Source organism: Triticum aestivum, chromosome 5B, assembly GCF_018294505.1.
Source record: "Triticum aestivum cultivar Chinese Spring chromosome 5B, IWGSC CS RefSeq v2.1, whole genome shotgun sequence".
Classification (NCBI taxonomy): domain Eukaryota; kingdom Viridiplantae; phylum Streptophyta; class Magnoliopsida; order Poales; family Poaceae; genus Triticum; species Triticum aestivum.
The window spans coordinates 673,956,021-673,967,604 of record NC_057807.1 but is presented as its reverse complement, the minus strand read 5'-3'; the positions used below and the strand labels follow the sequence as shown (position 1 = coordinate 673,967,604).

Genomic DNA, 11,584 nt, shown 5'->3' with positions numbered 1-11,584 from the left:
AAGTAAATCATGAGGGCGACGATCTAGACCGCCACGGTGATCAAAAACATTATCGGGTCCTCGCGGGTTCCATTATCGAATGATTAAATGACAATTTGATCCAGGGGAGGGGACGCCTCTGCAAGGCCACTTGGGCATGCAGGGTTCGATCGAACTCCACCATTAGACGTCGTGCCTGGATGTCGTGTTGCCATGATGGCTTGTTCCTCGATGTGTTATTGTGCCACAAATTTTCTAACAGTTGACAACAATACATGGGTCTCATGTTCACTACGCCAGTCTCATCATCAAATAAATAGTTGCACGACCCCTTTGAGACATCTGGCATGTTTGGACCGCAATCCATCTTTTCCATGCATCGTTCCAAACCAATGAAAACTCACAATTGTATGTACAAGTGAAGGTGAGTTTTCCTTTGTTGAGATGTGAGCCCATGAATTATAAAAATGTTACGCGCGATGAGCCGATAATTTTAGCCCCTGTTCAAGAATTCGTCCGATTAACCAGTTAACCTGCCGATTAATCCCTACTCGCAGGGTTACCGAATAGCCGATAAACCAATAAATCATCCAATTTATTTGATTAAATGGCCGATTAACTCGCCGATTAACCTATTAACCACTTACTCGCTAGCCAACCGAGCAGCTACCGGTTAACGATTTCCTCAATAATGATTTTAGCAGTGAAACAAACACTAGTTATGCATTGTAAATTCGGTGAAGTAAGGGCAACCGGGAATTCACTTTATGCTGCAACTATTATGCTAGTTGGAGTTGTATATAGTTTTTCAAAAATTTCACCGGATCCCCAAGGCAAGTCTCCCTCACTTGCAAGCCACTGCAACTTTTTCAAATCCACCCCTCTACAAAGCCAAGCTTCACTCTTCCCCCGTCTTCGTCGCCACTTCAATTCTTCAACGCCTCCAGTCGGCTGCGATCGCCCAAATCCCGCCGGTCGCGGATCCCGATGCCCGCCGCCGTGGCCGCCGCGGCGGCGGTCGCAGCCTCGGGCGGCGCGCTCCTAGTATACCTGCTCATCACCACCTGCCGGCCGCCGGGCGCCGAGGGGCCGGCGTCGGCGGGGGAGGAGGCGCCGCTGCTGACGTCGCGGCCAGAGGACGGCGAGGGGCCGTGGCCGCACAGCCCTCCGGTCTCGTGCTGCGAGGCCGCGGCGGTGGCCGCGCGCACGGCGCGCCGCGCGTGGGAGCTCACCGTCGGCCGGTGGGGCCTCCACGGCCTCGCCTTCGGGATCAAGCGCCACATGAAGCGCCAGGTCAGTGTGAAAGCTTTTTTTTTGTCCCCTTCTCCCCCTTGCTTCCGTGGCCAGTCCCTGCGTGACAGCACTACGCTTGTGCTCCGTGTCTCTGTTCGTGCGCGTGCATACTCTGCTTTTATGCTTTACTGAAACAACAAGGGACCAGTTCGACCAATGGCTGAAGGTAAGTGTTTGATCATAGAGTTCTACGGCAAATAATGCGTGCTTAATCCCACAGGGCAAGACGGGATGCTAAGATTGGTCAGTGTTCGGCTAGTTGCTTTTCAGTAGAATATCCTAGTAGAATTCAGTATTAGTGTTTTTGCCTTTTCATTCTGTATGTGCTGAAAATTTTGCTGCGAAGGCAAGATTTCTCACCATTCTAAAATTTGACTTGAGTTGACTTGCAAGGAAGGTTTGAATTTACTGTTTCCCATCCCGAGAAACTAATGCTTTCATTTTGGTCAAGATCTCGAATTGGTTCACCTCCTAGAGTGGATTAGAATCCTAGTAATTTCCGGTTATTTTTGTTTGAGGGATCTGTGTAAGATCACAGTGATGTGCTTACTTGGGCTTCAGTTAAGATCGTTTCGGTTAGCATTGCTAATTTTCATGGATCTGTAAGATCTGATTCATCAGTTTCCTAGTGACATTACTTGTATAGCGAATGAGGAAGAATCAGAAGTTAGAGATATTAGCAATAGATGTTTCTAATTGTATTTTACCACCGCTCCAATCAGCATAAGTTTAGCATTTTCTTTTGATTACATGAAGTATGGCCACATACCCAAAGTATTACCGCCGTGCTTCTGTATTGCTCTCTTGAACACATTGTGTATGCAATGGACGAAACATGTGGTGATTATTGTTTTATTCTTTTCGTGTACTCCAGGGTAATTTGCAGCATGAGTATAGTGGAAGTGACTGCCTTCAACTAAAAGGTCACGATGCGCATACTGAAGTAGCTTATCTTCTTGAGCACTTGAAGCTTTGCATGTTCTACTCAAAGAATAGGTTTTCTGAATTTCTCAAGTTTGGTGGGTACAGTCAAGAGGACGTTCTCATCCACAAGTCTAGGGCGAGGGTGAGTAAGTATCACTATATTCTTCTTATCTCGTGATTTAAGGTACTCTGCTTCTGTATTTCTGTGTAATGGCCCCCATATTTTGACTCATTCTTGACTCCTCACTTCATGCAGCTTATGCAGCCTTCCTTCGTACTTGTGCGTGACCAAAAAGCCAAGTGTTTTCTGCTTTTCATCCGCGGTGCTATCAGTCCTAGGGAGCGACTGACAGCAGCAAGTTCTGTTGAAGTTCCGTTCCACCATATAGTTCTGAATGAAGGACAGATTGAGAACGTAATCTTAGGGTATGCACATTGTGGAATGCTTGCTGCAGCTCGCTGGATATCTAACCTTGTCATGCCCCCTCTGCGCAATGCAGTACGAGAATTTCCTGACTACCAAATAAAGGTAATTTTCATCAAGTTCGTGTTTTGTTTACCTTCCCGTTGATTTATTGATTTGTGAGTTCTAGCAAGTGGAGGTTGATGCACAACAAGTAAAACTAAGTTATTAAGCATGTCTAAACTGTGGGATTACTTGTTAAATTTACTGATTTGACCATGTGCTATGAAGTACAATAGTACTGATAAGCCTTGATCTTGCAGTAAGCTGCTTGATTTTTATACCATTTCGATTTCAGCATTTATAGTTGGAACTATTGAGGTCAGAGTCCACTTCTCATCTGGTAGCACTGCTATACAAAGCTACAGTTTATATGATCTATGCTGTATGTGATATGCATTTTAATGTCCATATGCTTTTAGTAGAACCTAGTGTACATATACATTTATGTGTTCCTCCTAAAGTCCTAAGTTGATTTATCCAGTGCTGCTTGTTTTACTCCTGTGCAGAAAACCAGAAAGAATAAGGTTTTGTTTGAATTAATATGACAAGAAAACTTTAGGAGCATGTATCAAATATCTCTGCCTCTGCCACACCATGTTTATATGTCCAAACTGATACAATCCAATACATTATGTACCTTTTGCACTAGGTCATCGGGCACTCAATGGGAGCAGGTATTGGGGCAATTCTGACATATATTCTTCGTGAGCATTATGATTTTACATCATGCACATGTCTAGCCTTTGGTCCTGGTAAGTGATTCTACATGCTTTTTTATCCTGTTGAAAGCATTGCTTATCATTGCATTCACAGATGCCTGAGCATTTCAGATCCTGTTTGCCTTTAAGATAATCAGATGTTTCCTTTGATTTTGTGTATGCCAAATTGTAACTTTTGGCCCTTTTGATGTTTCTTAAATGGTTATAAAGTTAGTAGTCACATAAACATTCCATGCATGCTACATGTTTTGCAGAAAAACAAGAAAATACCATTACTTCAGTGTGACATTAGGCACATAGCAGATATAACAAAGATATATTTATGCCTTGAGCAATTTAATTGCAGACCACAAATTTATTGCAATCGCAGTTGACTTGTGAGATTATTCTATCATCTATGCTGAGAATTGATATCAGTCTATTGTGTTTGTAAAGAAACAATTTCAGAACTCTGAAGTACTTTTTCTTCCTACTTAGCTGCCTGTATGACATGGGAGCTGGCAGAATCAGGGAAAGATTTTATCACTTCTCTTGTCAACAGAGATGATGTGGTGCCAGCACTTTCGAAAGTTGCTATGGAGAGCTTGCGATCTGAGGTATTCTGATGGCCACTGTGCTTTACTGCAACATCGTAAAAAAAAGTTTAAACTGGACCTTCACAGCGTGGAGTTCTTTTGCAGTTGACACGAAAATACTGAAGTACTTGGCAAGTAATGCATTATTATCCCGTATATACTGCCTAGGTTTCAAAATATAGGGCATATTTTGACTGTTCAATTTTGGACATTGACCATAAATTAAATTATCTTGCATTATTTTTATTTGTATAATATTTAAAATCATTAGAAAGTGCTTTTGAATACGTATCCAGCGTGTCAATTTTTGTAACATAGCACACGTATTGCTGGACCAACTGTTGGTCAAAGCATGGATTTAGACAGTCAAATATTCCTTATATCTTAAAACAGAGGGAGTATTGCGTTGAGCTTTCCTTTTTTTTCCCCTTAAAATTGTAAATCGTACCCTTTGATATTCTGACCTTTCTTCTGTGAACCTGATATGGGAACAGATAGCATCTACATCGTGAAGTCGATGATGTTTATTTTATGAATAATGACATCATATCGTATTCCCCACAAAATTTTATGTGATGACTGAATTGCTGCTTGTCTTACTACTGCAGGTAATGGTATCATCAAAGCTGGATGATCTGCAGGATGAAGCTCACCTTGGTTTATTCGCGAAAATAAGTCAGCGTGTAGCTTTTGCAAAGTCTCACATGCTGTCCATCTCTCATTCAACGGGAAAGACTGCAGATCCTGACTCTAGCATTTCTGAGGTAATGTAAATATCTGTTGTTTCTAGATGTGTAACTTTACTGTCGGAACTTAATAATAATCCGATGATATTTCCGCAAATTAAATTAGGAGGGAAAAAACCTTTCAAGCAATGTTGGTAGTGTATCAGTTTGATAAACCAGTGGCCATTATACTACGAACGGTAGGGTCCATCCACTGGTTCGTTCTGGTACCCAGTCCCAATCAGTATCAATATCACTAGCAAAAGTGGGCCTGAAATCCTGCTGTTATTTATTTAGCAGTTGGTGCAATTAGTGCCAATGCTTATCCTACCGGTGACGATGCAAGCTTTACAAATACGTGTTCATTCCTCAATAAAATAATTTGCCACCATGCACATTTCTGGTCCTGTCTGAGTAACTGAAGGATTCAGGAGCTCCTGCTTCCCTAAGGTAAACTAGCAAAGGGCACTTACAAGGCTACAAACCTCACAGTTTTTCTTATATTAATCAGTTGGTGCTAGTGTGTACATAGAGAATATGGGTGTTTTTTTTACAGTTTGCTCCTTCTGTCATGCAGCCCTTACTGAAAGAAGCAGTAGAAATCACACAGCCTGAAGAAAATGGGCTGAAGATTGACTGCATCCATGAATCATATTTCGCAGCAAATCCAGAACACGACCTTTCAGCCGTATCTGTCGACACTTCTGAAGAACGGGTCGTACTAGTTAACAATGATGATGATGTCGGTGTCGAGTCTGCTGCTGGGTCAGCAGTATCTGCATCACAAGGGGATGTTGAAAGCAAAGCAACATTGGACACCGAGCAAGCGTCCTTGACAGCAAAGGAAGAAGTGTCCCAGAATCTGAAGGGCGGCGGTAAAGAAAAACAGAAAGAATCACCGTCTGCCCCTGCGCTGCGCCAACTTTTCCCTCCTGGGAGAATTATTCATATGGTCGCGCAGCCCTCACCGGACCCGAACCCAGGCGAAGGCACCAGCAGCAAGGAGGCCGTCAGTATATATGAAACGCCAAGAGATTTGTATGGCAAAATAAGGCTCGCGCCAAATATGATAGACGAGCATTACATGCCTAGTTACATAAGTACAATGGAGTCGTTGTTGGAACAGCTACAGACTGATAACATTGTAAGTACAGCATCAGATGATTTGTGAAACTGTTGTACAACTCGGTAATGGTTATATCCAATTCTTTTATTTTGATAAAGAAATCTATAGTCACCGTGAACAATTGATCCTATCTAAGTGCACGGCGCTCTCTGTTCATCAATTGGCTGATTATCTTTTAAATCTGAGTCACTGTTCTTTAACCTATAAACTAAAATTGGCAAGTCGCTACATACATACACTAAACTAAAAATTGCACTGACGACCATGCACGTTGCTACTATGTCTGCTTTTTTTATACAGTTTTCTTTTTTATAACAAATTTAGGCGGTCAAACTAAATTCCATCGTGCTGACCAGATGACATGGACGCCGTTCCTCCATTGCCTGACTATGTACTTTCTGCTACTACCTCTATACCGCTTTTGAAGTAAATTTCATTGATCCAGAAATGTAATGACACACGCTTTTTGATATTATGTGTGACCATAATTTATTCCATAGAATTTGAATTTGGGTTCGAACCAGCCTCCTTGCAAAATTGTAGTATTATGCAAGGGTAAGGCTGTCTAGAAATTCCCTCCCCGGACCCCACCTTTTGTGGGAGCTTTTAGCACTGGGTATGCCCTTTAATATGAATTATGTCATATAAAATTGATATTGTTGGATTTGCATGAAAAGGCAGCTTTGAATGCCATATGTTGCATATCAAATAATCCATATGTAGTTACACTAAAATTGACTTAAGTTGAGTCTTGTCTTGACTCCCTGAAAAATGATAAAAAATAGTTAAATCGTAACAGAAATGTGTGTCTTATATTTCGTTTATTTTTTAGTTGGAAGAAGTAAAAAAACATTGGGGGGTACAAAAATTAGCTAATATACTAGTAGTAGTACAAAACTGCGGTCGGGATTGCAATCAGAAAAGGGGAATGGAAGCTGACAAAAGAAAGCATTAGGTGGAGTAGTGGAGCATCTTTCGGCGTTCATACTCTGAAACGCAACATATCCTCAGTTTTCAGCAGCTCCGCTCCAGTGGGAGAGGGATCGATGGAGGCTGTTCTTGTGAGCGTCTCCACCGGAGTCATGAAGCCGCTGCTCGCCAAGCTCTCCAAGCTGCTGGAGCAAGAGTACGGCAGGATCAAAGGCGTGCACCACCAAATCGCCTTCCTGAGGGACGAGCTGGGCGGCATGAAGGCCGCGCTGGAGACGCTCGCGGACGCGGAGCAGCTCGACGCTCTCAAGGAGGAGTGGCGGGACATGGTGCGCGAGCTTGCCTACGACGTCGAAGACTGCATCGACGTCGGGGTAGACCATGAGCACGATGAAGAAGAAGAAGAACCCACAGCCACAGGCTTCATCAAAGGGTTCTTCCGCAAATTCAAGAAGCTCAAGGCTCGCCGGGAGCTTGCTGGCCAGATCCAGCAGCTCAAAAGTCGTGCAACCGAAGCGAGTGAGCGGCACAAGAGGTATAATTTCGTCGATCCGGCGCCCAATTCTAGCACCTGTGCCATTGACCCTCGGCTGCCGGCGCTCTACGAGGATGTGGATAAGCTTGTAGGCATCCATGGCCCAAGGGAGCACATTATTGAGTGGTTTAGCAGGAAGGAACATGATGAGGACCTCAAGGTGTTGGCCGTTGTGGGTTCTGGGGGCCTTGGTAAGACTACTCTCGCCAACCAAGTCTACCGTCAACTGAAACCGCAATTCCAGTGCTCTGCTTTTGTGTCGGTGTCCCGAAATCCACACATCAAAATGGTTTTCAGACAAATACTTACTGAATTAGGGGTCACTGATTACTCGTTGGACGATGAGCGGCACCTTGTTGACAGGATAAGAGACTACCTCGGTGATAAAAGGTAACCATTTTGACCTCCATATACCCATGTCTGTACAATTTCGGTTCACAAAGTGCATAAGCCCATTTTAGACACTATAGAGGTTTAAATCTGTTAACTCCTGTTGTAGTGTATTGAGGAAATTGCATACAGTTTCGTGACCAAAATTTTCGGCAATTACGAAGAACTATATACAATTAAAGGCACTTCCTGTAAGAAAAACTCCCAGAACGAATGCATTTAATTTGCTTGTGTGCAATTATCTGAAACAAGCAAGATATGAAAACACCTCTGCACTTGCAGAAACTTCTGCTACATACTCCAGTATATATGTTGATTATAAGTTCACCACATTGATATAAAACTTTCTTACAACCATATGGCCGCAGGTATTTTATTGTCGTTGACGACGTATGGGATGCGGATACATGGAAAGCTATCAGCCTTGCTTTGTTCAATAACAGATGTGGTAGCAAAGTTATCACGACAACACGTAATGTTGCGGTTGCATCACTCTGTTCGTCTGATGGTGGTTATGTTTATCGAATGGGGGCTCTTAGTTTCTCTGACTCCAGAAGGTTACTTTTTAAAAGAGCATTTGGCTCCGAGGAAGTATGCTATCCTCACCTGGAAGAGGTTTCTCGTGAGATATTAGAAAAATGTGGTGGACTGCCACTAGCAATTGTTACTATATCCAGCTTGTTAGCTGGGCAACATGCACAAGATGAATGGGGGAGGGTCCTAACTGCTATTGGTTGTTCACTTGCCAAGGATCCTGATGCTGTTAATATGACCAAGATACTGTCACTAAGTTACTCTGATCTTCCTCACCATCTCAGAGCTTGTTTGCTCTACTTGAGTGTGTTCCCAGAAGATTCAAGGATCAACAAGCAACGGCTGATAAGTAGATGGATCGCCGAAGGATTCGCTCATCAAGAACAGGGACGAAGTGCATATGAAACATGCGAGAGTTACTTTAATGATCTCATCAACAGAAGCTTGATCCAGCCGGTTGATGTTGTGTATGGCCAAGCAGAGGCATGTCAAGTTCACGACATCGTTCATGATTTCATCACATGCAAGGCCGCTGAAGAGAACTTTGTCACCTCAATCAATGATGCTGAGTGTGGACACATTTCGGGTTATAGGGTCCGCAGGCTTTCTGTCAGTAATCACAGCGAAGAGGCCATCTTGTCGACAAGCCTTATGCTCTCTCATGTTCGATCACTTACTATATTTAGGGGTTTCATGCCAAAGTCTTTGTTGGCTTTTCCCACTCTGCGTGTGCTAGACCTAGGAGAATGCTGGAGGTTGGAAGACCATCATATCGCAAATATTGAAAAGCTATTTCTTCTGAAGTACTTGCGTCTTGGGATGTACTTGCACCTGGGACAATCTAGAATAACTGAGCTCCCAAGAAAAATCGGGCAACTGCGGTATTTGGAAACACTGGACATACAAGGCACGAGGATCATAGAGCTGCCGTCAACCATTACAAATCTTCAACGATTGGTCCGTCTCTATGTGCATCACCGCACTAGATTTCCGGATGGGATAATTGGAAAGTTGCAGAACTTAGAAGAGCTGCATGAGTTTGGTGTATCCTCCTACAAACAAGGAAATTCTTTGCAAGAATTTGGTCAGCTAACCAAGCTGAGGACGTTGAAAGTGGCATGGAGTATCAATGTGGAATGCTCAGCACAAGGAAGAAGCCAAGATGAGGACCTTCAAAGTTATGTGGGAACTTTGATAGCCTCTCGCAACCTTCGTCATCTATACATCCTTAGCGCCCATGGCACTGCTCCGGCACCTTACCATATACTGTCACTGGAGTCGTGGTGCCCTACAACTCCTTGTAGCCTCCAGAAGCTCCACCTTACGTACGGGTACGTCGATAAGGTTCCGAATTGGATGAGTTCGCTTGGGAATCTCAGGGAATTAAACATCAATATCTTCAGCATGAGACCGGAAGATGTTGCAATCATTGGAGCAATACCCACTTTGCTTGTTCTTCAACTAAGGACATTTTACGGCACAGATGGAAGCATTGTCATCTCTGGGTTCACAAGTTTGAAATATTTCTACCTGGAAAACAAGGTTTGTGGGACCTGGCTGGAGTTTGAAGCAGGATCAATGCCAAAGCTTGAACACCTGAAGCTGGAGTTCGCTGTGCATAAGATGGGCAGCCTGAATGGCCCTTCTGATTTTGGCATCCAGCACCTCTCTGCCCTCACCAGAGTTGAGGTTATTATTCATGGCGACTCTGACGGAAGCTACCGCGTGGCTGCAGATAAGGCTGCAAGCCTTATCGAAACAGCTGTTGGGACACTTCCCAGCCGTCCCACTCTTTCATTACTACATGAATGTGACCCATTTCTGCACATCTTAGAAAACACTGCAGGGTTGGTAAGTTCTCTATCACAACTGCTGGCACTGATTACTTCAGTTCATATATCCTCTCAGTCTGCATCTACTGCCATATTTCTTCTTTCGTCCGGCAACTGTCCTGGAAATAAATGCTCGTTTTACTGTGATCAGGACGACACCGACGAAGAGGAAGAGGAAGAGGGGGAGGAGGAGGAAGAGGAAGAAGGAATTGTTGTGCTGTTTTAGTAGCTTAAATATTTATTTTAGAACTCTAAAGTCCGCTCTGTTTTGGTCCCTGTATTATTTGCAGAGCATTCATATTCTGCTTATAAACCAAAAGCCTGCTTAAGGGGTAGGTCTTGGCTCCTTGCTGTCCTGTTTACAGTGCAGGCAGTTCTTGTTTCAGCTACCAATGCCACAATGCACTAAAAAAGAATTTGATGCGCCCAGTGTTACTTGTTTTGATAGTTTGGTCGAGAGTGCACATGATTTGTTTTTCATTATAACCGATTTGTGAATTTCTCTGGGCCTAATGTAAACCCCAGATTGATATGATATCAACTGGTTCGAAAAAAAGAAGTAAACAGGCAATACAAAATAGTTAAAAGAAGCGTCCGCCCTCGGTCTGCGGCAACTTTTTCCTCCTGGGAGAATTAATCATATGGTCGCACGACCCACACCGGACCTGAATCCTGGAGAAGGCACCAACAGCAAGGAGGCCATCAGTATCTACGAAACGCCCAGAGATTTGTATGGCAGAATAAGGCTCGCTCCAAATACGATAGACGAGCATTACATGCCTAGTTACATAAGTACAATGGAGTCATTGTTGGAACAGCTTCAGAGCGATAACATTGTAAGTAGTACAACATATGTAAAGTTGATAGATGATTTGTGAAACTGTTGTAGAACTCGGTCATGGTTATATCAGTCAAAATATGGTCTCGATGAACAACTGGGTCTAAGAGTAATCCTGATCTCTCATACAATTGCTATTTCCTCTGTTTTTTTTTCAACTATATAAATTTAGCCTGTCAAAGTTGAGCCTCCTCATGCATGCGTGCAAACTGCGGATCCAGGAGGGGGCAAAGCCTCGTTCCCTATAGGCTCCGCCGGCAAACCCGTGGATTCGCCTCCCCTCTGTCTGCCGCTCCAGCGGCAGGTGGCGGGGAGGGGAATCCCGGCGGCTCATTTGTGCAACCCAGGCCCGTTTATGCTCCGCGTTGTTCTCAGCCGTCCGATTGGATCGACAGACCAGATCGAGCCTTGGCGGAACAAAACTGCGGCCCGGTGCGAACCCTAGCCTCATTTCTCCCCATCTCCCCGTTTTCTACGCTCACGCAGAGAGGGAGGCGACTTCGGCGGCGCTAGATGCTCGCCGGCCATGGCGGCGCGGTGGCAGCCCTCGTCGGAAGAGCGTGCAGTGGACCAAGTCCGGCGCGCTCCTCCGTCGAAAGTTGCTGCCGGTGACGCGCATGAGGCGGTGGCGTATTCGGCGCGGTATCTCGCCGGCGGCTACCGATGCAGGCTTTTGTGGCGACAGAGACGTGCTAGGCGCGGAGGCCAAGCGACGCAC

At 44.4% G+C, this 11,584-nt stretch overlaps 2 protein-coding genes across 2 annotated transcripts; both read left to right on the top strand.

The window, feature by feature from the left end:
* Window positions 1–877: 877 nt before the first annotated feature.
* LOC123114103 (uncharacterized) lies at window positions 878–5,908 on the top strand. The gene is made up of 7 exons (XM_044535472.1): window positions 878–1,272; window positions 2,147–2,338; window positions 2,453–2,725; window positions 3,312–3,414; window positions 3,859–3,977; window positions 4,565–4,720; window positions 5,259–5,908. Exons 1-7 carry the CDS (start codon window positions 967–969, stop codon window positions 5,850–5,852), a joined length of 1,743 nt encoding a protein of 580 aa, XP_044391407.1. The 5' UTR covers window positions 878–966; the 3' UTR covers window positions 5,853–5,908.
* Window positions 5,909–6,687: 779 nt separating this feature from the next.
* LOC123114102 (disease resistance protein RGA5) lies at window positions 6,688–10,867 on the top strand. Its single transcript, XM_044535471.1, has 3 exons — window positions 6,688–7,662; window positions 8,031–10,047; window positions 10,180–10,867. The coding sequence occupies exons 1-3, from the start codon at window positions 6,854–6,856 to the stop codon at window positions 10,252–10,254; spliced, it is 2,901 nt and encodes a 966-aa protein (XP_044391406.1). The 5' UTR covers window positions 6,688–6,853; the 3' UTR covers window positions 10,255–10,867.
* The last annotated feature ends 717 nt before the right edge of the window (window positions 10,868–11,584 follow it).

What these genes read in the sequence shown, in the direction of transcription:
- LOC123114103 (XM_044535472.1), top strand. Translation starts at nt 967, where the DNA reads ATGCCCGCCGCCGTGGCCGCCGCGGCGGCGGTCGCAGCCTCGGGCGGC. An exon ending in ATGTCTAGCCTTTGGTCCTG is followed by an intron (nt 3,415 to 3,858) that starts GTAAGTGATTCT and finishes CTTCCTACTTAG; the next exon opens with CTGCCTGTATGACATGGGAG. An exon ending in CTGACTCTAGCATTTCTGAG is followed by an intron (nt 4,721 to 5,258) that starts GTAATGTAAATA and finishes TCTGTCATGCAG; the next exon opens with CCCTTACTGAAAGAAGCAGT.
- LOC123114102 (XM_044535471.1), top strand. Translation starts at nt 6,854, where the DNA reads ATGGAGGCTGTTCTTGTGAGCGTCTCCACCGGAGTCATGAAGCCGCTG. An exon ending in GACTACCTCGGTGATAAAAG is followed by an intron (nt 7,663 to 8,030) that starts GTAACCATTTTG and finishes ATATGGCCGCAG; the next exon opens with GTATTTTATTGTCGTTGACG. An exon ending in TAGAAAACACTGCAGGGTTG is followed by an intron (nt 10,048 to 10,179) that starts GTAAGTTCTCTA and finishes TACTGTGATCAG; the next exon opens with GACGACACCGACGAAGAGGA.